This window comes from Ambystoma mexicanum, chromosome 4q (assembly GCF_040938575.1).
Source record: "Ambystoma mexicanum isolate Mex_15411 chromosome 4q, UKY_AmexF1_1, whole genome shotgun sequence".
Lineage (NCBI taxonomy): Eukaryota > Metazoa > Chordata > Amphibia > Caudata > Ambystomatidae > Ambystoma > Ambystoma mexicanum.
In genome coordinates this window covers 1,045,957,561-1,045,978,685 of record NC_090928.1, presented here as the reverse complement: position 1 = coordinate 1,045,978,685, position 21,125 = coordinate 1,045,957,561, and the positions used below count along the sequence as shown (strand labels likewise).

General features: G+C 44.8%; 1 protein-coding gene across 4 annotated transcripts in view; it reads right to left on the bottom strand.

The window, feature by feature from the left end:
• The window catches only part of MARK1 (microtubule affinity regulating kinase 1), a 947,566-nt gene that overhangs the window by 40,907 nt on the left and 885,534 nt on the right, over positions 1-21,125 (bottom strand). For all 4 annotated transcript variants that reach the window (XM_069608596.1, XM_069608592.1, XM_069608593.1 and 1 more), the window contains exon 16: positions 4,827-5,078. In XM_069608596.1, the coding sequence (XP_069464697.1) occupies positions 4,827-5,078 (252 nt within the window). The remainder of the gene's footprint in view (positions 1-4,826; positions 5,079-21,125) is intronic.

Below are 21,125 nucleotides of genomic sequence, written 5' to 3'. Positions count from 1 at the left end.
ATATACCCACACCCTATCTATACACCCACACAATGTAATGATTTGACTGCTATGTTAATAACATATCTTCCATTTGCTCCCTCATGATCCTAGCACTGTGTGTCTGTTTTAGAGAAATCCTGATCAGCTGGCTGCTCTAAACTACCAATGTACCTGGTGAAGACTCCTGCACATTGCAAGTCATTTGATGGGGGTATTCCGGACAATTTGAAGTCCACCGCAGGCAAAAGAGCGAGTTCCCAGAACTCTGTTTGCAAACCATGCCAATTGTGAGTAGATTGCCTTGACAAATGATGGCAATCCTTAGCCATTTGATATCAGTCCCTGGAACTAATACGAGTAGCAGGGCATTTGATGGCAACTCATGACAGAGGTGGGAGTACATGGACATATGCTGCCAATACTTGCCAAAAGGTTCAAGCACCTGGGCATATGATAACATTTAACAAATGCTTACATAGTACCCATCTAAAAACCAAATCTTTTGTCTTTGCTGATGCTTGATTTTGTACCCTTGCTTGCTTGGATCTAGTGAGAGTTTCTAAGAATAGACAATAACTGTTGAGAAAGCCTATGGGTTAATTGAATCTGTACCTGCCCAACTGGCAGGAGGCCAACTCGCTGCGTCAGTTTTTACTGGATTTTTTGGCTGCAAGGGGGAGGGAGGTAGGAGAAGGTTAGGATGTTGAGAGGGAGCTAGGGGGGCTAGCCACACATAAATAAGTTGCAAAAAAAGCAGCAAAACGTCTGCGCTGAGTGGGCCTCCTATGAGTTGTAACAGATCCACTGAATCAACATTTAGATCCAGACCTGCTATTTCTGCTACGTGGTCAGTTGTTACAGTTGTTTACCAATTCTCAAATATCAGACTAAGATCATAAGATTTGACTATTAACTTTATGTCAGTTACCTACTACAGCTGTATGTCTCTAGGTATTGGAGTTTGCTTCCAAGTTAGCGTTATATAGCGCAGGGAACCGATAGAAATGTTTTTAAGTGTACTCAACTTTTCCTCTCTTAGATCAGTGGCCTGGTTGCACTCCTGTTGGCTTGATAATTTACTATTATCGAGGGCTTGGGGCTCAGAATCTGTGATGCAGAACGCAGTTTCAGCTTTAACTAAAATTGCCTCTACTGTCCATTTCCAAGGGGCATTCCCAGTGAGCACTGCCTCAGTTCCCAGCATCTCAGACATGTTCCACTGGATAGATCATTTCACCACAATCTTGTCCCCAGCTTGCTCCCAAGGATGTTCCAGAGAAACAGCAACAAGGTGAGTCAGTGAATGGGAGAGCCTGATCATTCGGTTTGTAAGACTGGCCGGGGATCTTATGATAGCCAGCAATCTTTGGCATCCAGTAGCAACTGTATTCCATCCATTCAACACAGTATTTCTAAGTTAACTCAGGATGTCCTTTCCAACCTTCAACAGAGACAGCGCGTCACCATATTTAATTAACAGCATAATGCATATTGTATTGAAAGCTCATGTTGTAACACTTAATCAATTATAATTAGGTATTATGACTTTTGTAAATGTTATTTTCTTTCACACACTTATGTTTTTGCAAGAAACCTTATACTAGATTATTGATTTCGTCGCAGTAAACCTTGTTTCGTTTATCACCTGTGCTTTACGTACCATGTATTTTTTAAAGAAAATTTGAATTCATTATTTTCGATGAAATGCCAAATAAAAAGATCTGTAGAAAAATAAGCTCATATTGCAAGTGGTTGGGTTGTGAAGTAAGGTAGAAGGCAAGACCATTAAAAACAAGCACTGGCAAAGTCAACTGGTCTGGCATTTTACTGAAAGAGTAAAGGTGTTTTCTGTGTGGTTATGTAAGATTACTTGTGAAGAGGGTACTGGCAACTGTTGGTAGCTTTAGCAGAACATACAAAGATTTAATACCCATAGTAGCATTTCTTAATAGGACAGTACTGGACGTGCCCAGGGGAATTTCCACACAGTACTATAGAACTCTCACTTTTTGGATGTCTCAACAGAAGAATCAAAGACTGAATAGACACTGTTTATTCTCCACTTTTCTAACCCTGATATGGTGTGATGAATGCTTTTATGGTGTACACAAAGGACTTCTCACATTATCACCCAAGCCTTACTTGTAGAAAATGCCCCAGCGGTGCCAGCCGTACATAAATATCCTGTGTGGGGAGAGAATAGCTAACGATCAATCATGCTATCCTGCTCAACCGTCTCTGTGATAACCTGGGTATCACCGATCAGGCCCTGGCTTGGCTGACTTCTTTCCTCTCCAATCGACCCTCCCAGGTCCAACTTGGGTCCTTCCTCACCTCTATCTCTACCTGTGGTGTTCCCCAGGGGTCTAACCTCTCGCCATGGCCGTTCAACCAGTATCTGCCACTTCTGGCACTTCTTGCCCACCGCATTGCTGCGCTGTCCCAACTTGCAGTGCTATGCAGATGACACACCTCATTTTCAGGCTACCTTCCGCCACCTCTTCTCTCATCGTTGCTATCCAGGAGTGGTGTGCCACCAATGATCTCTGTCTTAATGCCAGTAAGACCAAGATTCTCTTCATGGGCACACCTGCTCCCTCCTTTCCTGCCCCTCTATGCCAGCCTGGCCCTCTCCCGGCTCTAAACTGTGAGGCTAAAAACCTCGGTACATCTTCTACTCCACACTCTCCTCACATCTCTAAGAAGTCACACTACTAACTGCACCTCCTCAGAGGTATTTTTCCTTTCCTTTCCTTCGCCCAGAAGCTCACTGTCTCCAGAGCCCTGGTTCTCTCTAGGCTAGACTACTGCAACAGCCTCTTTCTAAATCTGCCTGCCTCTAGTCTCCACCCTCTGCAACTCATCCAAAACAGGACTGCAAGACTTGTCCTTGGCCTCAAGCCCAGGGATCGTATCTCTCCTGGACTGAAATCTATGCACTGGCGCCCAGTGGCGGCAAGGATTAAGTTCGAAACCCTTTGCATTGTCCACAATGCCTTCTGGGTCCTGGGGCCTCAATACCTTCAACTCTCTCTTCCTAAATATCTTCCTTCTGAGCTCTTTGCTCATCCGCCTCCAAATCCCTCAGGGTCAGTTGCTTCTCCAAGCAACAAGTTGGTGGTAGATATCCTCCTTCTGCTTGGTCCTCCCTCTGGAACAGCCTCCCTGCCTCTCTGAAACTTGAGGAGAACCATCTCCGGTTCTGCAAGCACCTCAAGACCTTCCTCTTTGCTTCCGCTTTCGCTCCTCCTCTCCCCTGCTGACCTCCTGGCTGAACATGAAACTGCACTGGTTAACCTGGCTACCCTCTGATCTCAGGCCCTGGTCCCCTCCCCACGGGTTGCACACTTGCACTGCCCCCTCGCAGCCCTTGCACTTGGGGACTGTTTCTATATCCCTAAAGCCCCCTAACAGCACTTGAAACCTGATGTCTACACTTACCCTTGCACTTGCCACCAGCTGGCTGCACTTTTTATTTATTTAGTGTCTTATTTATTTTACTGTTTATCCTATGCACTGCACTGCCCTCCACATCTCCCCCGCACTTCTCCTCTCCCTGCACTTGCACGGTCTCAATGTCTCCTGGCCTAGTTAGATAGTCGTCTCCGCTTCCCTCTGTTCCCCATCCCTTGCCACGTCGTGCCTTGAAACATTTGTGTATAGGCGCGTTATAACTGCCATATCATATCATGATACAGCTTTCTGCTAGCTCCTCCAACACTAACAACTCGGATTTATGACAACATGCCCTCACAGTAGCGTTAAACATAGCAGAAAATATATATGCTCACAATTAGGACAGCTCAAACAAAATGTGTCTTGTTAGAAAAAATAGGAAACAGAGATGCGGCCTTTAGTTCTGCTAAGTTCTGAGAGGCAGAGGAGGTCGCCTGCCACACGGAAAGGATACATTGAAAAATGGCAGATGATCCATTGTGCCACACATTTAGGTTACCCAAAGTACATATGGGTGGTCATTTTATAAAAACAACATAAATGGCACTGAAAGAACTGCTTCCACCTGCAAAGCGGTCCTCTCTGTACAATTTTAATTATTGTATTGTTGGGTTATAGTTGTGTATGGACAAACATGCTGTCCTGGATTTTAGTGCACAAACTACTCCCGATCGCTAAAACAATCGTAAATCCCACCCAGAATGTCCATGCATTGCAGACGGCATGTACATGAATCCCAATAATTTCTGTATGGTTGTTGTGCTTGCAACAACTGGGCAGAATTACATACGCATTCGAGCCTCTCTGAATTTGAAAATCAATGTGGGTGGAGATACATGTGCATTTTCTGCACAGATAGGCTAGGAGCCGCGGATGAGGCTTTACTGCACTGCCCCTCAACTCCATGCAAAAAATGCACGACAAACTGCCCATTAAATCACGAACCGTGTGCTCACCAACATGAGCACAATTGTATTTCGTAGGAATTGACCGAAGCCCCTAAATCTATTACGAACGACCAGCAAACGTTTGCAAACACAGGGCTACAGTGTGCTGCCATTCAGAAACAAGTACCTTTGCAACACAATCACTGAGTTTCTGCGTTTCATTAACATTAATATGCATATCTTGTATTTACACACCTCAATGACACATGTTTCACTAATGTCTGAGAGGCTGTCTCAACATTTTGCAAGTGTCAAATGAGGGCGTGTAATTATAAGCTCAAATTCAAACAAAATCTCGAGGGATTCTCTAAAAAAAATGTTGTAGAGGAAGGATGCATGTTCGTTCCCTCAACGAGTATTACTTCAAGTTCTTCTTTCAATAACTGATGACATCTTTATAGGTTATGGACATTGGCATGCAAACACATTGCTGCAACATACCTGCGAACAAACTTGGATGTAAGCTTGCTGATCAAACCAGTGGATGTCCCTCTCCTGGTATGAGAAAACGCAGCAGTCTCATGAGATGGCGATGCCGGAGGTCCATTGTATGTGGCTGTACGTCGGTCTCGTAGCTGTTCTCCATGAAAAGTGCTTCGACTTGAGCTTCCACGAGGAAAGCGCGTCCGGTCTGGAGTTGTAGTGCTAATACTATGTGCGGAGGGGGAGGCAGCAGGAACCCTCTGGGTGGAACTGATGGATCAAGAAAGGGAATGTTAGTTTACACATTGCTGTAGTCTAGTTTCATAAACATCTCCTGCCTGTCTCCTCATACTGTAATAAGCCAGGATCTATTTGAAAGCTGTATATACTGGTTTGATTCTTACAAGGTCACTCAGTCCACATTCCTATGCAAGGAAAATATATCTTGTGAAAGTTCAATAATCATCACCACTGAAGAGAGGCAATGTGGAGACTCTAAACCTAAAGAATCAATGACTTAACCCTGGTAATGTTCTTTCTGATGGATGTCCCTCCCACAGATTCCTCATCTTAGATATTCTTTCCAGTTGTCCGTGAAATGGTCGAATACAAAGTGTCCGCGCGAGAAAAAGACAAATTGACTTTTTTTCTCCTGCCAATATTTGTTAACCCGCTCCTACTGACCCCCTTACTTACCTGTTGGCGGCACATCTCGTGTGACGCCAACTCCTCCATCCCTCTGCGACCCCGGTTCCCTTCACTTACGTGCACTTTTACTTTATCCTATCGGGAGCGGTGGACAACCCCACTACCCTTGTTCACTATGATAGTACCAAATGGTAAATGTGTTAGAAATTTTCGGCTGTATGCAATTTTCATACAGCCGAAAATCGATCAATTTTACCAATCGCTTTTCTCTATTAATTTTACCATTCTTTTTTTCTCTATGCAGGGGTTGCTGTGACCTCGTCGTGGAGGACCTTCTTGTTTTCGGCTTTGGGACTGGACTTGATGTTGACACAAATAGTGTGCCTTGTGACATCTGTTTTTTTTCCCCGTGCTCTGCCTCCTTGGAGATTATGAAGGAGATAGACGCTTTAAACGTCAAAGGAGGGAGACATAGGAGAAAGCTCATTAATGGCTGGGCAGGCAAAGAGGAATCCTTGGGAGGAACATCAATCAGAAAGACCATTACTGAAATTAACTTTGTTTTTTAGACTGTTTCTATTCCGTCTTAGGCACTTTTTCCACTTTGGCGCCTCCCCCTCATTCAGAGCTTTGCTTTGACAGCGTCGACTTTGATGTCAAACATCCTAGTACCAATTTGGAGTCTCTACTTTAGGGCTTTGGACGCCTTGTTCTGACATGAGCCAAAGTCCGCCATTACATGATCGGGCACCAAGGCACCACAAGCAAACTCTGTGTGGGTCAGTCAGGTATATTTTCTTGTTGCAATCATAACATTTCTTAAAGCCTGAAAGTTTCGGGGTCAACATTGTTGATTTGGTGAATTTCACAGTGCATCAGAGAATACATTATCTGAGGTGTTCAAAGGTGTTCCAGAAAAAGAATACTGGGCGGAAAATAGGAACAGATGTTACACGGAGCCGTGCACGCTATTTGTATCTATGTCATCGTCACGTCCAGTCCCGAAGTAGACAGCACAAAGGACCTCAACGCCGAGCTGAGGCAACAAAAGTCTGAATGAGCGGCAATGGCAGGAAAGAATATCTAAGATGAGGAATCCATGGTAGGACACACTCCATTAGAACATAAAATATAATATCACTCTGTCCAACAGCCTACAAAGTAACAACCACATTAGATAGAAATGTGTGCCTTCTATATTACCTTCTAACAACCCTTTTTTATAAACTTTGCAAACCTCACCCATTTCATGAATTTTCAGGGGAGGAGGTTGAACTGTTATGATCGTTGTGCTTCATAATTCCTGTGGTGCTCATTAATTTCGGACAACCTACCAATGTGTTGTGTTTATTACAATAACTGCCACAGAAAGAAATCCATTTAACATTTTCATAGATCAACCCGATCTTTCCCTCCACATAGAAAAAAACAGTTTTCAGCTAGCATGGCTACAGTTGAATCTAATCAGCTTCTTCAAATTTCTGTACAGTTTGCCACAACGTGATTTTCCATCATTCAGTAGCAAGACAACTACTTCTGATGGGAAAAAATGAATCGCTTTCCATATCGCCAAATCTTTATGAATCAATCCATGCCATGCAACCTAGCCACCTTAACATTAATCTACTCAAACCTTCTACCTCTATATGCATCCTAATGCCCTCTGCTCCCCAAGTCCCATAATGGGTGATCAGTCTTTACTATCCCCCTTCCACATCAAAGGCGTACCTCAAAGCTAAGGTGTGCTCTAGGTGAATTCCTTAGTGCTAGATTCTGTCAAGAATAGATTAAGTAGGAGAAGAGTTGAAGACCCTTCACTGTTGCGCTATGTACTACAAAATATATTGCCGATAGTATGTTCTCTCCATTTATGAATTGTATGTTCTCTCGATTAATGAATCAGAAACATAGTTTTGTTAGCAGTGTAACAAGTGTATTTATTTGTGTAGCCGACACGCGTTTTGACCCTCAAGAGTCATTTTTAAGGTGAATTTAGTTGCTTGGATAGTGCTAATCATAGGTTGAGTTCGGGGGAGGAGACCCATGTACTGGCCGAGTGGATAATCCACAGAATTAGCCAATTGGGAGGTTCACGGACACAGTGCAGCCGCCAGGAATCTCCAACTAGAGCCCTACAAGCATCCAACTATTGCCTCCCACTCACCCCCAACGTTTGCTCCGGGGTATGTCAGGCAGCCACACACGCCCATTCTGAGTGCAGTTTACTTCAGAGTGCAAGGCTCATCAAGTGATTAGCCAATCAGAACAGTGACCTACAGGATCACCGATTTCAAACAATTGATGAGTGTTGTCATGTCTGTCCACAGAACCCATTCCGAGAACAGGTACTTTTTGTCAGTATTTAATAAAAGTGACAACGTTTTTAGTAAAGCTATCTCTTGTTGCGTGGGTTAATGTGTGCCCGCACTGTTTTCTTTTTTTAGACTGTAGGATGGGCCACCGAAGACTACAACTTACTCTCATGAACATAGCTCACAGGAGAAAGTGTTCTGTGATAAGATCAAAATAGAAATGGTGAGATGCAATGTCATAACTCAAGCTGCTTAGGTGTCCAGCTAGAGCGGGCTGATGTAGAGACGTCTTCCTGTGCAGTTTGATTTACTCACCTCTTTTTCCTACCAAGTTCTTGCTTCAGCCATAGTGAGACACTGTTGCGATAAGAGACTGCCCTTATTGTCAGATTGTAGATCTTGACTTTCCAGCTTAGATGACTGTCACTTAGATTGTTCGGAGATCCCTGCTACTGTTGCTTGATCCAGCATTGCTGCCTTCAAACTCACCTCTTGCTGAGGCCCCCTACCAGCCATGACCAACAGTTATGCTTTCTGTTTGCATTCCCAACAATGGGGAAGAGGCCCACAACATACAAGTTTGTTCATCAATTGGGAGGGCAGAGGATATCTGTTTATATGTTATGTGACCCCGATTTAAAACAGTTTAGTAGATTAGCATTTCAGAGTATTATCTTCATGCATGATTATTTTCCTCTTTCTTTCCCATTTTAATAATTGCCATAATATCAGTTACTCAGGTACCATTTCACGTAATTATGTAAAGCAGTTTTTGTTTAAATCGCTATAAAAAGCATTATAATGAATTAAAAGTCAAAGATATTCTGTCTATTGGTATTGTGTTATATTTTTGCATTTTCATTTATGTATGCTTGACCTGTGTAGGTATACTTCAGTCGGGCTAACGTGGCCAAACCTTGTCAACCAGATGGAATCATCAAGTTCACTAGAAAAATACATACGTGTGTAACAGGGTACCAATAAAGAAATATGCCTCACGTCAGCATCTTGTCAATGTCACATGTTTTTATGTATTCAATACAATTTTTACTCAGTCTCCATGTGTCATGTAAACTACGCAATCTACTGCCATCTTTGATTAATTCCACATTTTCACCTTGGCTGATGTTCTGACTGTACAGTTAAGCACGTTTGATGCCAGGTTTGGCGCTGACTATTGAACTGGGGACTCCCAGCCCTTTAAGATGAGTAGAAATACCCGTGAGATGGATGGGGATGTAGCTTTTTAATCAAACATTAATAATTTAGAAGACACAAATAGTTTGGCAAAGAGTTTGTCTGTTTTAATATAAGTAAGTAAAACAGGAAGTACAACGAACATCAGCAATTGCTCGATACTCAACTCTCAATCATTTCATAAAAAAGCTGGGTTCTTAAACCCTAAAATGGTCATAGCCGACGTACTGACCTGCGTCATTACCAACGTCATCCTAAGTGGCAAACTTCTAAAACCTATCGTAAAACAGGATTGGGTCGAAGTGAGTAACTAAACATAGCTGTTCTATCTGTATAGAATAACGACGAGACATAATTGGATACTTTATATCAGGTGGGGCAACTAAGCCCTCCCTTCAAAATGGGCACTATGAACGTCACTAAATGTATGTTGGCTACACAAACTATAGGACCCCCATCTACGTGGTCCTCTAAAATTGGTTGATTACTAGCCCCTGTCAACTTTCTATCTATGTGAACAGCACGCAGACTGAACAACCAGGTGTGGGTGGGTTTGTCTTGATACCAGCTTCCCACCAATTAAAGAACACTCCATCATCACCTCAATGTTTCAGTGTCAATTAGTGTCTGAAGTTTGGCGTGGAGTCTGGGCTGTTCTCTGGGATTTTTTTTAAGGAGTATGGGTACTGTCTGGCTTTCATGCGTAGGTGTGATCTCTTCGTGCGTCCAACTTTCTTCCATCACGTGACTGGACACCACGATTTGATCCTTTCTGTCTATTTGATTTTATTCCCCAATAGTCCTCTGACGTCTTTTGTTTTCACTTGACCTTCTTGAACAGGAGCTTCTGTTCTTTCATTTTAATTGTATCTAATCTTAGCTAATTCTAGTTCTGATAAGACCTTGGCTCTTTGACTCATCCAACTCCTTAGCTGAAATATATTGTGTTTTAATTCAATTGCTTTTGTAACTGCGACATTGAATTGAGGCCTTCTGTGTTGGTCAAGACTGCTATATATGTAGTGAAACGTTCATTCTTTTATTCAATCCATATGTATCTATGAGTTCGATATGTATATGTTGGCGCTTGCTTGCCACAATCTATTTACTATAAGCATTTGGCTAGCTTCATGGTTACACTTTGTTGCTTGCGTTTCATAGCATCTGTACACGTTTAAACTAAGTTTCTTCATCCTGTTTATGGCATATGTCTCTTTATCTTGGTCTCAAGATGTCACTTATCCTTGGTACTTCTTTGTTCTTTATAAACCGTCTGCCTCTCTGGTCTGATTATCTTCTATCTGGAGTCGATTCAGTTCGTATGATGTCACCATTCATCCTGGTCATTCAGTTTCTTTGTTTCATCAGGAAACGCATTCAAAAGGCTATCATATTGTCTTGAATGTAGTCTTATGGGCACTGCACAGAGTCGTTGCTCTCCTTCTTGCCTTCTGATTGGTGTAGTATACGTCACATACTTTGGTTCATACTTCTCAGGTAATGTTGGCAGGGTAGGTGGAGTAGGGGTATTTGGCTCCTCCTCTACACTGTTCAGTACTTGAAATGCACAGTATGCAAGCCTACAGGAATTTGGGTCTGATGCAAGTCCCCCTTCAGGGGCCATGTCTCACTAATGAAATATGCATAAATGTATACTTTCTTTGACACACCGACTGAAAACCTCTGGGACGGCTGCATCTCCATATAAACAGAAAACCAACAACTCTTTTCTCCTAAGATTCCCAACAAACCTCATTGCTTAAATGTCACCCTGTATGCCTCAATGTTCAGTGAATTGTCAGAATCATAAAGCCACAAACCTTTTTCATTATCTGGTCCAGTAATCAATATCATCGCTGAGTTTGTGTCTTCTTGACCCAGTTGGCTCAACACCACAAAGGCCTCTTTAAAACAATGCACCACTCCAGAAGGTTTAAAGGGACAGATATGACAACAAATCATATCTGCAGACAATGAACCACGATAACTACACCCCACACTTATTCAAGCAGGCTTTTCTTTAACTATTTAAAAAGGATAAGGAAATCCTGTATCATAATAGAAAGGTTCACTTCTGTTCTTTCAATCCAACTTGACAACCCACAGTTCCAAATTAGATTCCAAAGATGATTCACAAAATGTTCAACAAAGCTTTTGTCTTTCCACTTGTAGCCAAGATCTTGAGGCAGCTTTTTGTCATTGGCAATGTCTAGTTAGGACTTTTAAGAATAAAAACAGTTTCTTGGCATCAACAAATAATATTTCAGAACGTCCTTAATTATAAAACAAACTTCTTTGTCAGGATATTTTGACACCACTTTAGCTTTAGAACTACTTCACCTAAACACTTCAGTAATTCTTCAACTACTTCTTCATAAGCATTACCCCGCCACAGTACTTCATGAACTTCCACCTGGTCTACTCTAATGCCAGGCTTACTGCTACTACACCTTTCTGCTCTGGTGTACACTTGTCAGACAGAACCAATGATCAAAAAGCTCTTGGCCTGGTATACTCTCCTGCCAGACAAGGCAAGCTACTGCAGCTACTCCTCTGTCCAAATAGAATCAATTTACTGAACAAAAATAACATAAAAAGCAAAGTTTTTTGAAGGGGGGTCCCCCTCCAAGCCCCTGGTTTCCCCATGTTTAAAACCCAAACCCAACCCCCTCTCCACCAGATTTAACCCCTTACCCCACCTATATATATATTTTTAATTCAGTATTTTTTTGTTGTTTTCGTTTAGTTTAAAATGCATTCTTTATTTTGTATTTGTTAAAAAAAACTGGATACTGGTATACAGTTCTATGACATGGTTTACTCCCTTGCCAGGCCAAACTATCAGTTCTAAGTACTTCTGTGGGAAGGGTGAACTTAAAAGGTTTTAACAATGTCTTCTGCTTCACATTATTAGATTTGAGAAGGTCTTCAAGAAGAACAATAATCAAACTGGTGCTATTTACTACACCTAAGTGTTTGCCCCACGCAAGACAGGCAATCTATTCCTCCTGAACCTCTGGTATCAGAAGGGCAGCCCTCCTGTCAATCTTGTTCCACATTTATATTATTAAGCAAATGCTGATAACGGTTTCTCTCCTTCACACTTCTGTGACTTTGGTAATGTGGTTTGAAACATTCTCTACACCTAGGCAATATGCTTCACACACACTATTAGGTTCAGTTATTTCATTTTGGCTTAGGCAACCGTGGTGGTTTATCAATTGCCTGCATGTGAGCCCCTTTCGGCTTTGGCAATGGTGGCTCAAGTTCACTTCTGGAGATATTGCCCCTTAGTGTGGTTGGCTTTTAAAACATCCCACTATGTAACAGTCACCTTCAGATGGAAACTTGTCAGTCTCTTTATGCCAACTACTTTTCTATCAGGTTGGTATGCATCATCAACCTGTTTTATGTCAGTTCGGTATTCATAAAGAAGACTGGATTCAAGCAATGGGCAGTCACGGAGCGCTCGAGGGTCACAAGAGAATAGTGAACTCACCGGGTTCGGCCTGCCTGTCTGTTTGCCTCGCTGCTTCCAGATCGTCTGCTTCAGTTCTCCTATGTGGTCCGGTCATCTCTCCTGTATGGCTTCCCCCGTTGGCTGTTTCCAGAACCCTTGCGGCTCCCCAAGAGAGCTTGTGCTCGCCTGCCACCGCTGACCGCTTCACAGTGGGGAAAGTCAATACAAGGTGTGCATTCTGCTGCGCGACCTCTGCAACAGCCCTCACTGCTTCCCCATCGCTCCAGTGCTCGCCTGCCACCACTGAGCGTTTTATAGTTGGGAAAGTGTTAGGGAGAATTCTCTGTGTAGGCTAATTTCCAAAACCTAGTGAGTCTCCCAGCAGCTTTGCTGGATTTTTGGGGTTTATTTCTTTCTCCTGCTAAGAGTGAGACTCTTTTTCCTCCCACTCTTAGACATGATTTGAGGTGTTCCTTTGACTTTGTATGTGTTCTATGGGCTATGGGGTCCTTTTCCCCATAGGGTTTGATGTGTTTTTGATATGTGGGTTACACAGCACCCTCCGTGCAGTAACCCAGGGGTGTCATAGCGACCCCCAAACATAGACTCCATACCCTGGGACTGACTACTGTCTCCCAGGGCATGTAAAGTCACCATTGGCTTTACTAGTCTCAAATTGTGAACAGAACCAGTACAAACCATCATATTGCGGACGTACTGGTCAGGGCAATTCGATTGCCCCAGGGTCTGTTGTTCGAGGGGGCACCGTCCAGTCCCCCACGACCGAGTTTTGGCTGGTGGCAGTGGATACTACTTTTTATATTCGACCGCAAATATATTCCTATGGGATTTTCCCATTGTTCGAGGCTACCACTTTTTAAAATAGCCTCGAACATACTGCCGGTTTATTAAATTAATATAAATTCACCGTTTGGTATTTTCTACCGAAACTTGGTTCCAAAATGGCGTTTGTGTTCGCTTCTGTGACTCCAACCCAAGTCGAGCCCTTTGTTCCACTTTTTGGTGGGCTTCTCCACAGAAGCCTCCAAAAGTGGTGCCACTCTGTCTGGGTACCACAGGGGGTGTGGGAGGGGGTTTAGGCACCCTGGACTGAGTTTCCTCGGCAACTCAAGTCGCACTCTTGTGTGATTGGCGCAAGTGGTGAGCCGCCCGGCTCACCACTTGGCATGTTTGAGTGACAGCTAGGCTGAATGAATGGGGGTTTTCTGCATAAAAGCAGGGCTTTGGGGACTGGAACTTCAGAAGTCGCCACAGGACCTAAAGAATCCGAGGAGGGAGAAGCCGAGCCAACCTGCAACGACGACACCACCGGTGGAGCCCTGTTGAACCGTCTCACCACTTTTCCCGACGACAGAGGAAATCTCCAGCCTGGAGTCTTCTTCCTTTGACTGGTGGGGATAACCTGTTTGCCCGTCTTTTCGCCTTCCTGGACCATCTCGTGGCCGCCTTGCCTGTGCCAAGCACCCCGGCAACCGGAATACCGCGGTTTACCACTACCAAGAAGAAAAGGGTGGTACCTTGTAACCGGGAAACTCTGCGGCTGGTTTCTTCCCTGGCAGTGCAACGACCTTCAGCTTTCCTCCATGTCGAGACCTCCTCTTCCTCTGGACGAAAAACCAACTTGCACCTGCTGCCAGGAACAACTGCCCCCGCTGGAGTGTTCTTCCCACTTTCAGGTACTGTGTCCCGCCTGGCTTCCCTTGCGACAGATCGTTCGGGGTGACAGTAAATCCTCGACTTTCTAACCTGGGTTAGCCTGGGGCCTGTTAATTAACTTTTCCTGACTTGATCTCAATCTTTTGTGAACTATCTACAAAGACTCTTTGGGCATAACCCCACTCTGTGATCCTGGACACATTTCGCTTGCTCTCTAAGAGTGGGCCTGGCATTTGAACTTCCTTGTTCTCCAGTAGACTTTGTCTAACCTGTCTCCCTGTGGTTCTTTGAAAAGTATTGAGATTTGTGTGCTTTCATAACTCTGTCTTTTCCCTCCCTTTTTAATAACTTATTAGAGTGCCATCTTATGTTAAGCGCTCACCTCTGTCTAAAAATAAGTGGTGTTTCTCATTAAGACTTGTCTAATAAGTAATCAGGGTTGTATATATATATACATATATATATATACATATATATATATATATATATTAGTGACTGTGTTGAATTTATTTACCTCTTTTTGTGCTAGTGTAATTTACAAGTGTGTCTTTTAATAAATAATTATATACTTTTACACCAAAGCTCTGGTCAGTGTTTGCTTGTGCTACTGTATCTCTGTACCTATTGTGTATTCTCTATATACTGCCTTACTCATCTTGAGAGAAGTCTGACTGCTCAGCCACAGCTACCAGGTAAATCTGGGTGGTACATACTGCTACCAATTGGGTTTACTGCCAACCACCTGTAGTCCTAAATCTTTTGCAGTGGTCCCTAAGGGAACTGTACAGGTTTCTGCCTAACAGAAAGTTGCACAAAAATCTACGCTTACCGCTGCATGACCACTGCAGCCGAAATCTCGAGCCCATACGACGCAAGAACGGCATCAACTTCTCTCACCACCCTGGTCCCGGCTCTCCCTTGATCTCTTTCTCTGCTGCTTCTTGGAGGCTTCAAAATGCCATCAAATGATACTTACACTACCCTCCTGCTGCTTCGGCTGCCTCGCCTTACTCCAGCTTGGTCTAATGGCCTGCACCTGAGCGGGCCTTTTATGCTTCTCAGTCAACCTTGGGTGTGAGTCGTTAACCTCAATGAGCTGCCTCTGCAGCCCTCATCTTCGTCCCAGTACTCTAGAAATTCTGGAACATTGAAGACCCGAATACAAAAGTTGGTTTCATTCATAATATTTTCACCTCCAAGTTCTTTTCTCTCTTTAAGCATATCCCTTAAAGGAGCATCACTATGATTAAAGGGTCATTTTGGGTTTACAGAGAATTTAGTGTTTTTCAGATTTAAATTGGCAACTTTTAAGGACACCACTGCATGCTTTTCCTGTGACTCATAGGGTTTACCATTTCTGGGAGGGTTGTACATTCTACAAGAGTTGTTCACACTCTTGATACATGACCGGTTATCACGGTCTTCACTCACATTCTGACAATTAACTTTAGGCAATAATCGTCCTCTCTGACAACATGCCATTATATGCACTGGCATTAAGGATACTCCCTTCATTGAGTTAGACAAGTACAGCGTCTCATCCCATGAAGTCCTCCTGTTTCCCTGGGGCCCTTCTCCTCCTAGGTGATCCTCCCGGCTAACACCGGGCCCAGGAAGCGTCTGCCATTCCCTGGCCATCTGAGATCAGACTTTAGGAAGTGTTTTAGTGAGGACTCCCTAGGATTCATCGCAATACTGTTTCCGCTACTCATTCCCTTGGGGTCATTCCGATGCCCATCTGTACATCCAAGTTTCTGAATGTATTCATCAGAACCTGCTGTCCCCGAAAGAGTCTGAGTATCTGTTTGAATAAAATACACATATGACATCCAACTCCCGCAAGATCCCCCCCATCCCAAGACATGAGCTCACTCAAAATCTGTCTAGTAACTATCAGGTTGGAAGACCTTAAACACCCTTTGACAAAAGTATTCTTTGTCGTCACTCAAATATGAGAAATAGCAGGTCCAGTCCTGGCATTGATTTAATTTTCAGTATTCACTGCCAAACCTCCAACCTTCTCTCACTGCCAAATCATTATAATTCACCTTTAACTTCAATCTATCCATTAACTCGTCCAACTAGATTACCAAATACACAATTGCCTACTTCTGGCTATTAACAGTAGCACAGCACCTAATACTCCTCTGCCGACTTGAGAAATGGTGTCCATGCCATGATCATCTTTAAGTTGGTTTGTGACAATACCCTTAAGGTTTAAGTTACTGACCTGTAACTATTGTTCTCCAGCATGCGTCTGGCATGGATTCACATGCTCATGAATATTCCCCGTCGTCAGACTGGAAATCCTTGGTAAAAGAAAAACAGTGCCCCCCTGATGGCAGTGGTGACCCAGTCGTTTTTATTTTTTTTAAGGAGGACATGCGATATTTGCCAGCATAATTATGGACTGTTAATCCAAATGATGTTGGGTTACTGAGAGCTGTGACCCCAATACAGATTACATTGCAGTCAGGTGCTTAGCACAATCATCCAGTATGTGGATGATCGGTTGGTATGTAGTGAAAATAAACATCAGTACAGGAGGGATTCTGTTGCGTTATTGCAATCGCTGACTCACAAAGGGTACAAGGTAGATGAAAAGAAGCTATAATACAGCCAACAGGAGGTACTATAATTGGGACAGTTAATTTTTTAAATGGGAATTATTTATTTTTTTACCAGATAGGGCGGCGGCAGTACGCACCGTCTCTAGGCTCAGTACTGTGAAGGAAATGTAGCACTGTTTGGGTTTATGTGATTATTGTAGGGCATGGATCCTAGACTACGCAGTCTACACAAGTCCACTGTTACAAAGTCTTAGGGAAGGACAGAGGACTTAAAAGTACATTTTAATGGACTGACAAAATGACTAGACAATTTGAGGACTTAAGCTATTTGCACGGCCCCTGTTTTAGCAACTCCGGATTATATACAGGAGTTTTATTTATTTTCCCACTCTGATGAACGACTCATGCATTGACGGAAGAAGGACCAGGAGACGGGACGGAACCACACAGGGGCGGTAGTGGCGTGCGGTAAAGGGGGGGGAGAAATAGTGACCACCCTGTAGAAAGTAAGACCATGGTTCCATACACAGCATTGCCCATATTACAAATGGGCCATTCTTATCAGGGGAACTGATCAGCCCCAGGTTTAAAGGTCCATATGAGGTGATGTTCTGTACTCCTCTCGCCGTCCGTATGAAGGAGTTAGATATTGGGTGCATCTCGCGGATGTCCTAAGAGCACCTGAGACAAGGCAAAGTTTAGTAAGAGCATAGCCAAAGCGGAAATATTTTTGAGCATTCATGCCAGGGTGGTGTGCAGTGGCACCCGCCTGCTTTTTTATTTTTTATTTGTTTTTCATTTTTTTCTTGTTTTTTCTTTTGCCCATTTTTATTTGATTCTTTTTTTTTTTTTTTTTTGGAAGGTCCATGACTTGGTCGGCCCTGGTGGAAAAAGGGTCTCTCTCCCTCTCTTCCTCTCTTCCTCTCTCTCTCTCTCTCTCTCTCTCTCTCTCTCTCTCTCTCTCTCTCTTTCTCTTTCTTGATCACCTTTTTTCTCCTCTCCAGGATCCCGCACACATCAGGGGCTCCTAAGGTTTTAGTTCCACATCCATTCCTAATTACAGAGGGATAATGCCCGGGACATCTTGCCTTATAGGGGATAAAGGGCACATTCCAAGCACATAGTGTGCAGTTGAGGAGCATTGATCTAGACCCAGCGTTATGCAATGGCAACACGAAATACCGCCAGTGTCTACACGGACCAAATTTCTCCTTGGGAGGTTACTCAAATGACAATGTCAAATGGCAGGGCATCACAGTGATGTACCTGGCAGATGGGCTGATCGAGTACAGCGGAGAAGCAATATCCCAAATGGAGACTATGTGTGCGCAAATATGGTCTGAACACATCACAAGGCTGACACGGATTGCAACAATGAAGAAGCCAGTGCGAATACATAGAGCAAAAACGTCGAACTTTTATTTTAGCAATGAAGGAACAGTTCCTGGTGGCGCAAATACACAGTGCAGCCACACTCTTGTGATCCCTTGTATGACGAAGGGTACAGCAGCAGGGATGGATTACTACTAGGTTTGTGGCCAAATGAGCCTATCTGCACCTACTGCCATCTTAGAGGGGCAATTGTTCACTGGACACCCTGCACACAGTGCTACTAGTAATCCTGGAAGAACTCCTGAAGGGAGAAGAAATGCCTGTCTAGGTGCCAACAGCCACTCTAGCCCCTAAAGAAGCAGAAAGAAGCTTGCAGATCACACAAGAATTTGGTATGCTGCCAGAAAAAGGACGATTTCAACGGCGGGGAAGAAAGAAGAGCTCAAACTGTCTCAAATGACTGTTGTTCTGCACTGCTCTGCTCAGAGACTTTCTTTTTCATCTTTTTTGGGTCCTGGGGGACAAGCACTTTTATACCCCTGGAGGATGCTGAGAATGGGTCACTATCCCACTTCATCAAGGCGGTGCACAATCTAGGTGTTCAAATGAAGAAAGAAGGTGGAGTTCAGAATACTGATTGGCTATCGCTTGCCTTTGCTGGGGTCTCGTCATGGCTGGAGGCACCAGTAAAAATACTGGTTCCTGTGATCGTGTTCTTCTTGGTTCTCTTCTGTACGTGCCAATGGGTTCTCCGATGAGGTGTCCCTATAGTCCCTAATAGTGCAACGATGATGTTATCAATTGGGGGATCTAAAACACCTTGCCATACAATAAACAGCAAAACTCAAACTAATATTTCTGAGGTTGTGTAGGGCGGGGATGAGTTTGTTACTGTAGAAGTAACAAAAGGGGACAATGTTGGGAAGGAGCCTAGTGCTTTTCGTCATTCCGAAGTTCCGAAGCGCTCTAGAATTAGGCAAGACTTTTGTTAACTGTTTTCTAAGCACTACAAAAGTCCAGGGGGGAGGAGGGTCACTAAATAAAGATAGGTAGTATTTAAAATATAAGGTACAGATTATTCCAAGATGGCCGCCGGGGTGAGGAGTCGCAGCTAAACCGCGCTCCGCCCGGGCCGCCGAAAATAGCACGACCGAAGCCGTGACGGACCGTCCTTCGCCCCCCCCCGATTACCAAGCTGCCCCCCATACACCCCTCCCCCCCCCAGCGAGGAAGCCGGCGCTGTGGGAAAGCGTGCGCCGCCGAAAACACGAGGAGCAAGGCAGACCGCCCCCTCCCCCATCGGGGCCGAAGGAGTCTCTCCCGCGTCGCAGGGGGCCGTCCAGCGCGGCGTCGGGTGACTGGGAGGCACCGGCCAGCGAGAGAGCGGGATCGGGGACATGGCGGAACCCGAAGAACAGAACCGCCCTCACGCCACCCCACACCGCCCCGAGGTGAGGGGAGAGCGGCGTGCAGCGGAGCAGCTGCGGCGCCGGGAGAAAACAGCGCGAACAGGGCGGACTGCAGGAGAGGAGCCGCGGGGGCCGCCCTGCACGGAGCGCACAAGAGGACGTAGCGTTAAAGGTGAGCCGGCCCAGGGGGAGGTCCAGAAATAAGGCGCCCGCCCGTGCGCACATACCCCGGGGGGCGGGGGGGGACTCACAAAAAAATAATTAAAAAAAAAAAAAAAAAGAACCTCTCTCCGGCACCAACTAGATTTCCCCTGGGACACAAGGAGTCACCTCGCAAGTCCCCCCCCCCCCCACCCACGCAGGCTGGATCCAAGGCCCACAAGACAGGGGTGAGGAAAGGGGGGAAACTCAGGAAGGAGAAACACATTACTGCAGAACCCCCAACAGTTAAGAACATCTCGGAGGACAAGAAAGCGAGGAGGCCCCATCGGAGGGCTACAAAAGGGCGCAGGAGCCACATAGACTATCTGACGGAGCGCCCTATCATGTCTAGAGCAAAAGGAAAGGGGAACCCCATCCAGCAGACTCCCCAAACAGCGAAACAAGGGGCCGATATTCTACAAATGTGGTCAACAGAGGGGACACCACAACCGAGAGGGAGAAACCAGGGAGACTCCACGGGGGAGGCAGAACCACTATCCCAACAACAGCAACCACTGACCAGGGAGGACATGCAAACCTGGTTCATGGACCTGCAGGAAAAGTTCATGTCCACAGTCCAGGAACAATTTACATCCATGAAGAACGAAATGAAACAAGCGGTACAAGACATGAGAATTGACAAACAACCTAGAAGAAAGAACAGATATAGTGGAAAAAACGGTGCAAAGTCTTGAAGAAGACACGAGACAAACAAGCGAAACGCAAGAACACCTGGTGACACTCACTCACAACTTGGAACTACAATGTGAGGATTTAGAGAACCGCTCTAGACGCTCCAACATCCGAATCAAGAACATGGCGGAATCAGTGCTAGACAAAGATCTGAAGGAAGCGGTGAAGGAGGTGTTCAGAGACATTCTGGGAACACAAGACATTGAGGATATCGGAGTCGACAGAATCCACAGGGTGGGACCGAAAAGAGCGGGGGCCCCAGGGGAAAGACCACGTGATGTCCTGGTGGCGCTATCCTCCTACCCGCAGAAAGAACAGATCCTCAGGAGAAGCAGGGAATTGGAACATATTAAAATGAATGGGCAAGACATCCAACTGTATCAGGACTTGGCACTAATAACCCTCCAAAAAAGAAGAGCAATGGCCCCACTGGTGAAAGTGTTAATAGAAAAACAAATCCGCTACAAATGGACCTTCCCATTTGGGTTACTGTTTACATGGGAAGGAAAACAGAAAAGAGTGACCACGCTGGAAGAAGGCCTCAGCACGATGGGACTACAAGATGAAGAGATGGAGCAGATGGAGCAGGGGGAGGCCACAAACAGGAGAGAACGAACGAGAAAACCTATGGGCTGGGAATCCAGCAAGCAGAAGAAGGCAAATCCAGGGAGACACACCCGGAGAAAGGTACCATGAGGAACACAAGAAAAACATATGCCAGGGGGACAGACACGGAAACGCTGCCACTGAGACCCAGTCGGGGGGAGTATGGGAACGGAGCGGAACGGACAATTCACGGAGGGCGGTCTGGTCGAGAC